General features: G+C 49.3%; 5 protein-coding genes across 5 annotated transcripts; 3 read left to right on the plus strand and 2 right to left on the minus strand.

The window, feature by feature from the left end:
• Window positions 1–108: 108 nt before the first annotated feature.
• Window positions 109–1,033, minus strand: LHYA1_G006249 (uncharacterized protein; the record flags this gene model as incomplete). Its single annotated transcript, XM_031151189.1, has 4 exons — window positions 109–446; window positions 499–612; window positions 667–780; window positions 907–1,033. The coding sequence occupies 4 exons, from the start codon at window positions 1,031–1,033 to the stop codon at window positions 109–111; spliced, it is 693 nt and encodes a 230-aa protein (XP_031003721.1).
• Window positions 1,034–1,499: 466 nt separating this feature from the next.
• On the plus strand, window positions 1,500–3,634 carry sce3 (putative RNA-binding protein; the record flags this gene model as incomplete). Its single annotated transcript, XM_031151190.1, has 6 exons — window positions 1,500–1,503; window positions 1,607–1,666; window positions 1,719–1,760; window positions 1,889–1,963; window positions 2,036–2,311; window positions 2,364–3,634. 6 exons carry the CDS (start codon window positions 1,500–1,502, stop codon window positions 3,632–3,634), a joined length of 1,728 nt encoding a protein of 575 aa, XP_031003719.1.
• A 698-nt stretch (window positions 3,635–4,332) lies between these two features.
• Window positions 4,333–5,682, minus strand: Jmjd7 (JmjC domain-containing protein; the record flags this gene model as incomplete). Its single annotated transcript, XM_031151191.1, has 4 exons — window positions 4,333–4,414; window positions 4,595–5,018; window positions 5,207–5,358; window positions 5,426–5,682. 4 exons carry the CDS (start codon window positions 5,680–5,682, stop codon window positions 4,333–4,335), a joined length of 915 nt encoding a protein of 304 aa, XP_031003718.1.
• A 1,051-nt stretch (window positions 5,683–6,733) lies between these two features.
• LHYA1_G006252 (WSC domain-containing protein) lies at window positions 6,734–9,084 on the plus strand (the record flags this gene model as incomplete). The annotated part of the gene is made up of 5 exons (XM_031151192.1): window positions 6,734–7,843; window positions 7,898–8,086; window positions 8,152–8,537; window positions 8,568–8,686; window positions 8,735–9,084. 5 exons carry the CDS (start codon window positions 6,734–6,736, stop codon window positions 9,082–9,084), a joined length of 2,154 nt encoding a protein of 717 aa, XP_031003717.1.
• A 750-nt stretch (window positions 9,085–9,834) lies between these two features.
• cat-1 (Catalase-1) lies at window positions 9,835–12,156 on the plus strand (the record flags this gene model as incomplete). Its single annotated transcript, XM_031151193.1, has 4 exons — window positions 9,835–9,939; window positions 10,062–10,386; window positions 10,438–10,968; window positions 11,018–12,156. The coding sequence occupies 4 exons, from the start codon at window positions 9,835–9,837 to the stop codon at window positions 12,154–12,156; spliced, it is 2,100 nt and encodes a 699-aa protein (XP_031003716.1).
• Between the last annotated feature and the right edge of the window lie 1,007 nt (window positions 12,157–13,163).

Genomic DNA, 13,163 nt, shown 5'->3' on the forward strand with positions numbered 1-13,163 from the left:
AAAAGAAATGAGCGCAAATCTCATGTCGCTCTATAGTTATTCTGAACAAATTCCAGGGAAAAGAACCCTTAACTTATATTGATAACTACTAATAGTACAAAAAGGACGTTAGGTACGTGTTGTGTTTAAATCTTTGCTTTCGGATGCAATATTCTTTGCAGTAATATCCTTTTCTTGAGCTCTCAGGGCTTCAATATTCTCATCAACCAACGCGATCTCTGCATTAATACGAAGAAGTCTTTCTTGCAGCAATTTCTCATACTCAGCATCTGATAACACACTCATCGGACTCCACTTCGAGTTCATCCAGGAGAACTTTTCGCTTTTGTCTGTGGCTGCCTGTGGCATATTTGAATTCTGAGCAGCTGATCTGTTGTATACAGCTTGACCAGCCGCCCCAAAGAGCGCAAACATAATCGCACCAGGTAAAATATTCTTTCGACCTCCTGTGAAGCTTGGTTAGAAGATCGGATACATATACAATTGGGTGGAACCAACTCAAGAGGCCACCGGCGCTTCCTGCAAATGCACCAGCTATAGCGCTTACGGAAACCTTTTCTTTTGGGGACACTTTATCTCCTCCCCAAGACTGAAGAACAAATCCCCGTGAAGCTGGAATTATTATGTTAGTGAGAGTAAAGAGGACGAGGAGAATTTCCAGCCTACCGGAAAAGGTACTCGCAAGAGTAAACCATTGAATGCCTGATGCCAAAGCAAATAATGTGGGTGTACTGGAGCGAGCAACGCCGGCAAACCCTCCAAATATGATTCCGGTCACACCTGTAAAGGGATTTGTGAGCGTTCAATATCAAAAAGTATCCGTGGCAGGCACGTGTCGGAAAGGGAAGCATAGATTTTAGGTTTCGTGTCCAAGGTAAAGGGATTGATTGCACGGAAGGAGCATACCAGAGAGACCACCAATTTGAATAGCTGGCCAAATGATGTCCAATATCTCAGGAGGCAAGCCATTTCTTCGTGGAGGAGGTTCCGTTCCACCGCCTGAGCTTGCCCCTGGTTTTGTTGGATCAGTCATGCCGTCCTTGATTTTTTGGACTATGCAGGGTGTTGGCTGCATGTTCTGCGGTCTGCAGCTGAATCAGTCACAAAGAATAATTGGATCACGAAACCATTGTTAGCATATTGTCAGATAACAAAGTTATGTATGGCTGGAGTTCTTCGTTCTTGATATATTTTGCCGCGTCTTATTCAATAAATATTCGACGCTAGCCTGATGTGGTGATATTAGCGTGTTAATTAGCAACCTTGCTCCACCAGCTCTAGGCAAAAAAGTAAAATCCCACGAAAAAGTCGCCCTCTGGCTATCGACTCCTATCGACCACGCAGAACCAACCACGACTCAATCAAGTTCCTAGAACTTGATACCAACCATCAGAAAACTCCTCCGACCGAACTGAAGGACTCCATATCCTTCAGCCGACCCCCAGGGACTACGCGCAAGACCACGAGGCCTGCGCAGCGTCCTTGAAAAACCCGCAACCATGGGTAAGCCAGCCCGGCAAGACCTCTCAACCTGACATATGTGCTCCAAGATGGCACAGAACAATTGGAAATCACCAGAGAATATCACTAACTGTGATCCGTATAGCGCCCAAGAAGAAAGAACAGCAGCAGAAGATGTCCCTCGGGGCCTTCTTGACTGACGAGAGTAAGAGCAACCACTCGAGAACGTCCAACTACAGGACACTAATACGTCGCAGAGATGGGCTCATGGGCTGATGAGATGGAGGATATGCCAGTTTGTAAGTGCGCACTATGAATTTATGCGGACCTCGTTGCTAACTTAGATTCCCACAGCCGGTATGTTTTCGCAAAGCCTCATTTTTAGGAGGAGCCTCTAGCCCATTCACTTCCATACTAACTGCTACAGACTCCCGAACTGGTTATGGCTCCGAACGACGCACATACAACTCTGCCACAGGTGCTTACGGAAGCGGCTCTGGAGGTTAGTTGCTCCCTTTTAATGCAATATCTCCTCCCTTACCCCAATTTCAATACTGACTATGATTATTTGTAGGATATTCCGTCCGCGAGGAACTCCCCCTTCCCGACAAGCCACCTTACACTGTTCATCTCGGAAACCTCTCTTTTGATGCCACCGTTGGCGATGTCACCGACTTCTTCATCGAGTGTGAATGCACAAATGTCCGAATCATTGAAGACAAGCTTGAAATGAAGCCCAAGGGATTTGGATACGCCGAATTTGCTTCTCTGGAGGGACTGAAGAAATCTCTGACTCTGAACGGCGAGCAATTCCAAGGCCGCAACATCAGAATTAGTGTTGCAGACCCACGTAAGGCTTTTGGCATGATGTTTTTTGACATTTACTGACCCTTTTTTTGCAGCCAAGGATCGAGAAGGCCGCCCAGATGCACGAGAATTTGTTGACTGGAGTAGAAAGGGCCCATTGCCAGATCTTCCAGGCCGAGGCGGCGGTCGCCCTGAAGGCCGAGGATTTGGATCCGACTATGGCGGAGAGCGCAAGGAGCGATTTCCAGAGGGCGATGGAAAGGTCCGTGACTTCGGAAACTGGGAGCGCAAGGGCCCCTTGTCTCCTATGGCTCAGCCAGAGCGTGGCCCAAGAGAAGGAGGTCGCCCAAGAACCAATGATGGCCCACGTGGAGAAGGTTTCAGAGAGCGCAAACAATCGCCAGCTGGATGGGGCGAGGGTCGCCCGCAAGGCTCGCAAGATGGATCAAGACCACCTCGACGCGAATTCCAGGAACGTCCCGCCGTCGACCGTACTCCCACTGCTGCTGAGCAGGACAGCCAATGGCGAACAAAGATGCGACCTGATGCACCAGCCGCTAAGTCCCCAGCACCTTCTCGTGAAGGTAGTGAAGCGCCTTCATCTCCAGCTCTTGCGGCTGCGCCATTAAGCAGCCGACCAAAGCTGAACCTGGCGAAGCGCACAGTCTCCGAGGCTCAGGATGTGTCCTCCCCATCATCTGTAGCAGGCGACTCAAAGGCCAGTCCTTTCGGTGCTGCCCGCCCTATCGATACAGCTGCAAAGGAGAAAGAGATTGAAGAGAAAAATGAGGCAGCTCATCGTGAAAAGAAGGAAGCCGAAGAAAAAGCCAGGGAAGAAGCCAAGGAGGCTGCTGCCAAGGCAAAGGCTGCGGAGGCAGAACGAGAAAGTGCCGAGGCTAGCAAAAAGGTTGAGATCTTACAGAGAGCCGAGGGCGACGCCGATGAGACCATCGAGAAGGAGAACCAGAACGGAAACATCGTTGAAGATAAATCCGTCAAGCCAAAGGAGATTGTCCGGGACATGAAGCCAAAGCCAGCAGATTCCGGCGCCTGGAGAAGACCTTCTGGAGGACCCCCAACATCCCACAACCGCGACGATATCCCACGTGGCCCACGAGGAGGCCGAGGAGGAGGCCGTGGAAGAGGCGATCACCGAGGCGATCACCGAGGTGGACCAAGACATCATGACGACGGTAGACCACCCCGACAAAATAGCAATGGAAGAGCAACACCAGCAAGCCCTGCTCAGGCACCATCTAGTGAGCCAGCCGCTGCCGAGCTCGCGGAAGACGGCTGGAGCACAGTCTCTAAGCCAAAGAAGAACAATCGTGGGGGTAACGCAGGTTCCCGCCCAATTGCATCTTAGTTCTTGATGACTACATGAAAGCATCCTTCGAAAACGGACGGCCAACTGTTTTAGCGGAGTTTAAATACACCTTTAGGCACTCTCCCAACATCACCTCGAATTCCCATCTCTGCTCTTCCCTACGATTTTCTTTTGGCGTTGGATCTCAAATAATGTGTTCACATCTCGTGATTGTGTCCTGGCTCGTCATCGGCCTTGGACACGAGCACACATCAGAGCTGGTGCCCACACTTAGACTGCATTTGGGTGGCATTTGCACAAACTGTTCCTTCGAGCCCATATCTGGCATGTCTCGGATCATTGTCCTTTTGGCGTGTTCCATTGATAGTCTCTGTCTGGCTTTCTAGCGCTGTTATTACATCTTTGGACGTTGAGCAGGCGATGGGCTTTCTCTTTAAAAGTACTGGATCAATTCATGGGATGCAATGCAACGTTGGGCACGGATTTCTTCCTCTCATTCTACCTGCACAAAGCGGCTGGCGAGTCACTAGGGCATAGATCATGGAGGGGTGGCTTGCGTGCATGCGATGCTTCGTTTGTAATTTTACATGTTTTTGTTATAACAAAATAAGACATGGCATTCCGAATACTTCCCGACTGTTGCATGACTCTGCTTTGCTGTGGTATGATATGAATTGGTTCATGAGGTCCATAAAGAAAGAACAAGCCGAAGGATCGGCCCGCCGCCTTTGAGCGCCTCAATCAACAAAAGTATTCAGTGCTACATTCCTAGCAAATCCACAAAGTGGGTAGAAACTTCCACCAAACTCCATATCATGCCTAATAATCATTATAATCTACACTTTCATTCAAGCAAAAGGGCATGTATAACGTACCAGTAATTGACAGCACAACAGATGCCGCCCTCACAGGATTGTGAGACTTTGTGATACCTAATAAACAAGCAAGCTGTTAACAAAAATATCTTGCGAGGTTAAGGGTACGATGGGAGGAACTTACCACAAAGCAGGCAAATACAACATATCCCCCTTCCCCAAATTAACCCTCACCGGCCTCGCCAACCCCGAATACCTCGTCCCCACGCCCAGCCCATCCGGATCCCACAGCGCAAACGGCACTCTATCACCATCCTCCCTCTTCGCTACTAACTCCCCCCCTTCCCGCACATAACTCGCAGGCCTCAATTCCTGCTCATTCACACACGCGTAAGCGAGCGGCGGGAGTAGAACAAAGTGTTTCTGCCCGATTATCTGCACGTAGATGTTCTCGTAGTTGTCTTTGTGCAGCGCGGTCACGGAGGCGGAGTTGCCGATCCAGAGGTTTATGGCTTCTGGGGGCTTCTGCAGCGCGATTCGTGCGAAGGGGATGCTGGAGGCGACGTCGGTGAACAGGGCTGAGTATTCGGCGCGGAGGTTGTCGTTTTCTGGATGGGGGAGGATGGGTTAGTTGAGGGGGTCAGCTGATGGTGGGCGGTACAGTCAAGACCAGATCTATGTAGATGTGTAGGGTTTTGGGGAATATACGGAGTAATATACGTGTGGTGTTTTGAATGGAGGTAAGATTGATTTATTAGGCAGGAAGAGATATGAAATGGAAAGAGGTGAAACGAACGTGTTTGTGCATATCTGACCTCACCATTCATCTCTCCACTCCCCTCCTGCTGGATCACAAAATCCATAAACTCCTCGAAATCCTGCTCTTCCTCCCACGGTTTCACAAAGAGTATTTCCCCATCCTCGCTCTCCACGGGTGCATCTGCATTTCTTCAATCACCCCGTCAGCTGACTCGCGCTCACTCCTCCTTCTCAGAACACACCTACCAGTACCTACCCTTTCGGCGTAACAGCAACATTAACACCCATCCCCGCCATCCTCTCCTTCAGCACATCCACACTCCACGTCTGCGTCGCCTTCCAATCGTTCGCACCGCCGCGCACAACGAAAGGGCGGTTGCGGGATACATAGCGCATGAATTCTAGGGGGGAGGGGATCTCGGTGAGCTCGTCGATAGAGCTGTTTAGGGCGTTGTAGGTTGTTAGGAGTTCTGCTATTGGGTTGGGCATGGGGGGAGCTGCGGGGTCTGTCATGGTGTTGGAGATGGTTGTTGGTAATGTGAGGTAAGGGGAGTGGCATATACGAGGACGAGGGATAGGTAAGTAGAATTTTTTATTTTTTTTCATGCAGGGAGGGTTCGTCTTGTGTTGTGTTGAACCTGTTAATGGATCACATGTATTTTCTAAAATCCACTCTATTATATTTCTATAGGATTCATAGGTGTATTCCTGCAGAAAATCATGCTATAGGTAAATTTTTGATATTGTGAGGTCTGGTTGCGACTTGTTAAGTGAAGTCAAGTCTATAAATAGATATGCAAGTAATCCAGGTAATGTCGGAACTAACCAACCAACCTGACCACCGCGGAACCAAAAAGGCGGATGGAAGAGAAAGAAGAGCCAGATGATTGGAAGATACATCCCTTGAATCTTGAGTCTTGACTCTTGAGGGTGCTACCTACCTAGACAGGTTGGGTAGGTTGATAGGTTTCGAACATCACCCGTTATCTCTCCGCAAATGGAAATAAGCGCCACCCGCATTTGATCTCGGATCTTAAGATACCTCTCCACTTGCCATATTCGAGCTTTCACGATAACGAGGGAACAACTATCCACCTAGGTATGCAACAGTTTGTACCTTTCCTCAGACCTGGATACATATCATTTCTCCCACATATACTACCTACTTCAATATACGAGGCTAGCATCAACTTCAAGGAAGCCTCGGGGTTATCCCGTCTTGTACCCAGACTTTTCGTCTTGGGCAAAATACGGAGTAAAATACCCGAATGGCTTCGCTGGGCCCGAAGCTGACACTTGATCGATTTAAAGTCGGCCCACCATTTAGCAATCCCTGCCTGATAGCAGATACGAGGCTCTATTCCTTGCAAGCTGCATGTGAGCCATGACCTTCTTCTGCAGTCAGTCAGTCAAAGCCGAGACCAACATTTCAAGTCCGTATGTAAGGTTCGGTATCCCTCATTCTCCTTGATGTTTTGTTTCCGCTGTTTTGCAAGTCCTCTGCCAGTGCAGCCAGTCGTTCGCTCGTCAGTATTCATCTATCGGCATCTTATAATTTGTAATCATGAAGCTCTCTTCTCTGCTGGCATGTGCCGTAGTATTCTCGGGCCTGGGACAGGCAATTCCAACATGGCCGTCCTCGATTGACGAGCTGGAGGATGTTATGTTTCTTAACACCGGCTACAAAAGTCGAGGATTCTCATCTCATATAACACCATGCGGGTTTTCGGAGTTCGGGGCTGGACGACAAACTGCTGCAGAGTGGCTCAGAATTGGGTTCCACGATATGTCCACGACGAATGTGTTTTTCACCCCACATGGAGGCATCGATGCTTCAATTGCATTTGAATTGGGTGATGGGGAGAATATCGGCGCCGGTTTCAATACATCGCTTACTACATACTCTGGATTCTTTAACAGCAGGTTACCTATCTCGGATATGATTGCCCTGGGGGTATATGCATCTGTACGAGGCTGTGGGGGACCTGTTATACCCATGAGAGGAGGTCGCGTCGATGCAACCGCTGCGGGCCCTGCAGGTGTGCCGCAGCCGCAGAACGGCCAAGGGGTTTTCAAGAGCCAGTTTACGAGGATGGGTTTCAATGTTACAGACATGATCCAGATGACTGCTTGTGGACATACGCTTGGAGGGGTTCATGCTGGGGACTTCAACAATATTGTGACTCCTGGCGTCTCGCCAGATGATTTCCAACTCTTTGACACCACTACGAGCTTTGATAATGATATTGCAGTGCAATATATCAATGGCCCGAACAGTGACCCGCTTGCCGTTGGACCATCAGTAGCATCTACGAGGAACTCGGATTTTGCTGTTTTTACAGCGGACAACAATGTTACGTTGAAGGCTATGACGAGTGCTGATACCTTTAATAGCATGTGCACCTCGATTTTGCAGAGAATGATCGAGACCGTAGACCCGGCAGTGGTCCTATCAGATATCATTCAACCATACGAGGTCAAGCCTACTGGTATACAACTTACATTACTTTCTGGGGGCACTCAAATCCAGTTTTCAGGAGACATTAGGGTTCGAACGACAACTCGTAGTGTATCGAGTGTTGCGGTTATATACAAAGACCGAAACGGGACGGGGAGCACAAGTATTACAACATCTACAAGTGGAACAGCAAATGGATTCGATGACAGTTTCTCGGTGTGTTATATTCAGGAATATTATCTTTATCGAACGCTACTAATCGTGGTGTAGTTCTACGGATTCAGCTCGAATCTGCCCGCTGGTAGCTCGATATCATCGTTCACTGTGGCAGTTACTTATACCACCGGTGCGATGCAAACATATGATAACAATGGCAATGGGTTCCCCATTCAGGACTCAATTATTGTCCAGAGTACTCAAAGCTGTCAAAGCAATGGAACTCTCACTGTTGTCGCTGCAGTGAGTTTGCATTTCCCTACGAGACCACGGTTAAGGAGAAAGCACTGATGCTAATTACTCAACAGGTTCGTGGGAATACAACAGCTCCAAGCTTGACCGTGGAGCAAAAAGTCGCAAGACCATCTGGAACTCCGATTCCTTCATTAGTGAATGCAACCGTAGCCATGGTAATAGGGGCTTCGGTTGGCCCGTACACGCTTTACAGCACCAATTACACGATTGCTTCAACTGCTGGGACTAAATACGGCGTGTTGAGCGGAGCCTTTTCCGACACGTTCAAAAACGCTGCGGATCTAGGCGCGGCTTGTGCACCTTTTGGATCCACGACCCCAAACAGCACTTCCTTGTCTCGCTCTATGGCATCAACAATAAGCACAAGCAGCTCGGCAATTAGTAATTCGTCCTCTGCTTCATTAACCCCGACGCTTGCTGTGAAGACAACTGTTGGAGCGTATGGTTTCTAGGGGTGTTACACTGAAAGGACGGGCATTGGGGCGCTCGCAGGAAGCTCGTTCTATGATTACATGGCTATGAGTCTTGAAATGTTTGCATCTAATTGTGCCGGTTTTGCGTATTGGGTGGTTGAATATGGGGGGAAATGTAAGAGTCCCGTGATCTATGAACTTTACTCTTGCTAACAGACGTGAGGCTATTGCGGGAACTCTCTCGATGCTACTTCTACTCTTGCTGCTATTGGCGATGTAGTTTCACTTGTCCAGGCTCGGAAGCGGAGTACTGCGGTGCTGGGAATAGGAGCAGTCAAGACGAGTGTGGAAACTAACAGTATCTCGGCTGTCGAACAGAAGGAGGGAGATAGTCTTCAGGCATTGACTAGTGTTGTGTATTGTAGTGCAACGACACAGCACAGTCATGATGCTCTAGATGTGGGCGATGAAGTGCGCGGGATTAAATTATTGGGGATGGCTTCAATACCGGCAGCGTGGCAGCGTGTTCCGGGAGACTGCAGCTTCTTGTGCATACTGCGGGGCGGGGACTAAATAGGCTGCGTAGTAATGCCAAGGATGAGATGGGATTCTCAGAATGGCATTCCCCTTACGGTATAGTTAGAGTTAGTTCCAGTACCTTATGTAAGCGAGGAACCCCTCCTCCACCTCGCCCTCCCTTTAAAACCAACGACGTAATGCAGAATCACCTTTTCTTCCTCACTCCCCACACCGACTTTCACTAATTATACGTTCGGCAGCTAGAAAACATTGCTATGCCATGTGTCGAAGCCAAGCTAACGCGTCGATGCGGACCTCTGCACGCGGGCGTCCACATGGAATTACCCATTTCCATTGCTAGATACTTGGACAGCACTGCACTGCTTACCATATCAGACGAAGTGGTGATGTAATTGCCAATATCCTATTGGTCTGGAGCATCTGTGATCAGTCTAGTCTTAGTCTAGCTGCCGCAATTAAGACTGGCAGTAAGGTACTGTACCCTTCTTGTATACGTCAACCTCAGATATCAGGATCCCCATCCGCAATGGCAGGGTCACGTCACTCCCTATGTACGGTGATGGTATAAACTTAACAGTCCAGTCAATGGCATCTCATAAACATCCCGAGTCTCTCCAAAATCCCCTTCCCCGTGCACAACATCTCAATTGTCAATTCTCAAACCTCAATCTCAACTCTCCTTCTCACACCCTGTGAGACATCTCAATAAAGAGTAGGTACCTAGGTATGGAAAAAGTCCTAGACGGAGCAAGACAAAAGGCCAGTGAAGCAGTTTCCGGAATCATGTCTACCAACAAGAAGACGGCCGATATGAAGCCAAATATGGTTGAGCCCACAAGCTCAGATCGTCTCACCAGCGATTTTGGTGTCAGGCAGAACAACACTGATGTCTGGCTCCACGCCTCCACTGGCGACCGTCAAGGTCCTGCTCTGCTGGAGGACAACTTTGCGAGAGAAAAGGCAAGTCCCCACCTCCGCTAGCTTTGGGTTGTGGCTAATATGTGCCATAGATCATGAAGTTCGACCATGAAAGAATCCCTGAACGTGTTGTGCATGCCCGTGGAGCAGGTGCATTTGGGACTTTCAAGCTCTATGAAAGTGCCGAGGATGTTACCAGTGCTGGAGTCCTCACAGATACCTCTCGGAGCACGCCCGTCTTCATTCGATTCTCAACAGTCCTGGGATCTCGAGGCAGTGCTGATACAGTCCGAGATGTGCGAGGTTTCGCCGTCAAGTTCTACACTGACGAGGGCAATTGGGATATTGTTGGCAATGACATTCCTGTTTTCTTCATTCAGGACGCCATGAAGTTCCCAGATGTCATTCATGCAGGCAGTATGTTTTCATTAGAAAGAGGCATTTAATCAATTAGCTGACATATTTTAGAACCTGAACCCGACACTGAGATCCCCCAAGCTCAGTCTGCTCACAATAACTTCTGGGACTTCCAATACCTTCACACCGAGGCCACGCACATGTTCATGTGGGCTATGAGTGATCGTGGTATTCCTAGATCATATCGCATGATGCAAGGTTTTGGTGTCAATACATATACTTTGACCAATGCTCAAGGCGTCCGACACTTTGTCAAGTTCCATTTTACCCCTACGCTCGGCGTTCATTCGCTGGTCTGGGATGAGGCATTGAAGATCGCCGGCCAAGACCCCGATTTCCACCGCAAGGATCTCTACAGCGCTATTGATGCGGGAGTCTTTCCAACTTGGAAGTTTGGTATACAAGTTTGCCCCGAGTCGCGCCAAGACGAGTTTGAATTCGACATCCTTGACGCTACCAAGGTTTGGCCTGAAGAACTTTTGCCTGTGAGATATATTGGGGAGCTGCAACTTAACAAGAATGTCGACGAATACTTCACTCAGACCGAGCAGGTTGCATTTTGTACTGCTCATCTCGTACCCGGTAAGCAATCAATTACCTTTCAGAGATTCTTGGTCTGACAACCCATTAGGTATTGGCTTTTCCGACGACCCCCTCCTGCAAGGCCGCAACTTTTCGTACTTCGACACTCAGTTATCCCGTCTGGGTGTCAATTGGCAAGAACTCCCCATCAACCGGCCGGTCTGCCCCGTCATGAACAACCACCGTGACGGACAGCTTCGCCACAAAATAACCAAAGGCAAGATAAACTACTGGCCCAACCGTGAATCTGCCGTTCAGCCAGCATCCCAAGCCGAAGGCGCCTACATCGACTACCCCGAGAAAATCGTCGCTATAAAGCAGCGCCTTCACTCCGTCAAATTCTCCGAGCACTTCAACCAAGCCCAGCTATTCTGGAACTCCATGTCTCCCCATGAGCAAGCTCACATCATCAACGCTCTCGGCTTCGAGTTTGATCATTGTGATGACCCTGTCGTCTACGACCGCATGGTTGAGCGTTTGTGCGATATTGACATTGACCTCGCCAAAGCCGTGGCAGAGAAAGCCGGCTCGCCTACACCTACCAAACAAGGGAAGCCCAACCATGGCCTAAAGGCCAAGGGTCTCTCACAAATGGATTTCACGCCCGAGGCGCTCGGTTTACCACCAACGATTGCCACCCGCATGATCGCCATCATCATTGGCCCCGGCTTCAACCTCGTCGAATACGAAGGCGTGAAAGCCGCGCTCAGCGCAGCAGGAGCACTCGTGTTTACCATTGGACCTAAGAGACAGCCCGTGCCGAGCGCCGGTGGGAAGAAGAGCGTAGCGCCAGATCATCATTTCGAGGGTATGCGAAGTACAATGTTCGACTCGATTTACATTCCTGGCGGCGAGCACGTCGCTATGTTGCAGAAGCAAGGACGCGTCGTGCACTGGGTGCGGGAGGCCTTTGGGCATTGCAAGGCCATTGGTGCGACCGGGGAGGCAGTCAAGCTTGTGCAGACTGCGTGTGGGATTGAGGGCATGGCTTTCAGCACGAATGCCGAGGTTGTGGATTCCTATGGTGTTGTCACAGCTGCAGGCGGGTTCGAGCCTAGTGGTGTGAAGGAAGCTCTGAATATGGTGAAGGGGGCTAAGGGCTTTGTGGATGCGTATGCGTATAACATCTCGCAGCACAGGAATTTCCAGAGGGAGTTGGATGGGTTGACGAGTATGGTTGCTTATTAGTGTAATAAGCTGGTCTTTCAGGCAAGCGGATAGGTAATTACGGACAAAGTAATGTGTGTGATAAATATAACAAAAAGCTACATCTACACGAGTAATTATATGATTTCAAAGAGCTGTAGAGTGGCGCTCCAGAACAATCTGGATGTATTCTCATGATGTAGAGCCAGGGATAAAAAGGGTTTGCAATTCTCGGGCTGGCCTGGCCTGGGTGGGCATTCACGGAAGATCAGCTCAAAAGATTTGAACCGCTTACTGGCGATCTTACAGATTGTTCTCTTTTCATAGCTACGTACTATACATATTTCCTTTCCTTCGCCTGCGAAGTAAAATGCGGCGCCGCGGCTCTCGATATCGCAGACTGACAGAATGCTCATAGTATGACGATAGCGGTGAGGATACTGATTTCATATCATCAGAACTTGACTGACTATACACTATGCATTTGATTTATTCCATCTGTTTTTAAGATTATATTCCCCATTTTACCCGTTTCGTTACTTCACCCCTCCAAAATCCCCCCTCCCCCCTCCCCCCTCCTCGCACATTTGTTTCTTTTCCTTGTTACCAAACCTCCACCGCGCATTTTCCTCCCACGCTTCCCGAAATACAGTCAGATCACATTATCATTTTCATTTTCACTCTCATCCCCATTAGCACAACTCTTACTAAGCCCTCAAAAATTCCTCGGGAGATCCTTCACGTTCTTCCCTCTCGGCTGTGGTGGAAATAAAGTAAAACCCGCATTCCCATTCCCATTCCCATTTCCAGCAGCCCCACTACCACTACCACTACCACTCCCACTCCAGCCCCCCGTCGTCCCCGCAAACCCCGCTCCACCCTCCGCGTTGGGTAATTCAGGAAGCGGGCTAAGTGGAGCAGATGAGACGCCTCTGCCGTACGGACTATATCCGTGTCCGTACTCTTTCCCATGACCACCAGCTCCATACTCCTTCTCACTAACCCCATGCGTACCCTGTGCACTCCAAAAGCTACCCTCGCCTCCACTG

Source organism: Lachnellula hyalina (genome assembly GCF_007821495.1).
Source record: "Lachnellula hyalina strain CBS 185.66 chromosome Unknown contig00112, whole genome shotgun sequence".
NCBI lineage: Eukaryota > Fungi > Ascomycota > Leotiomycetes > Helotiales > Lachnaceae > Lachnellula > Lachnellula hyalina.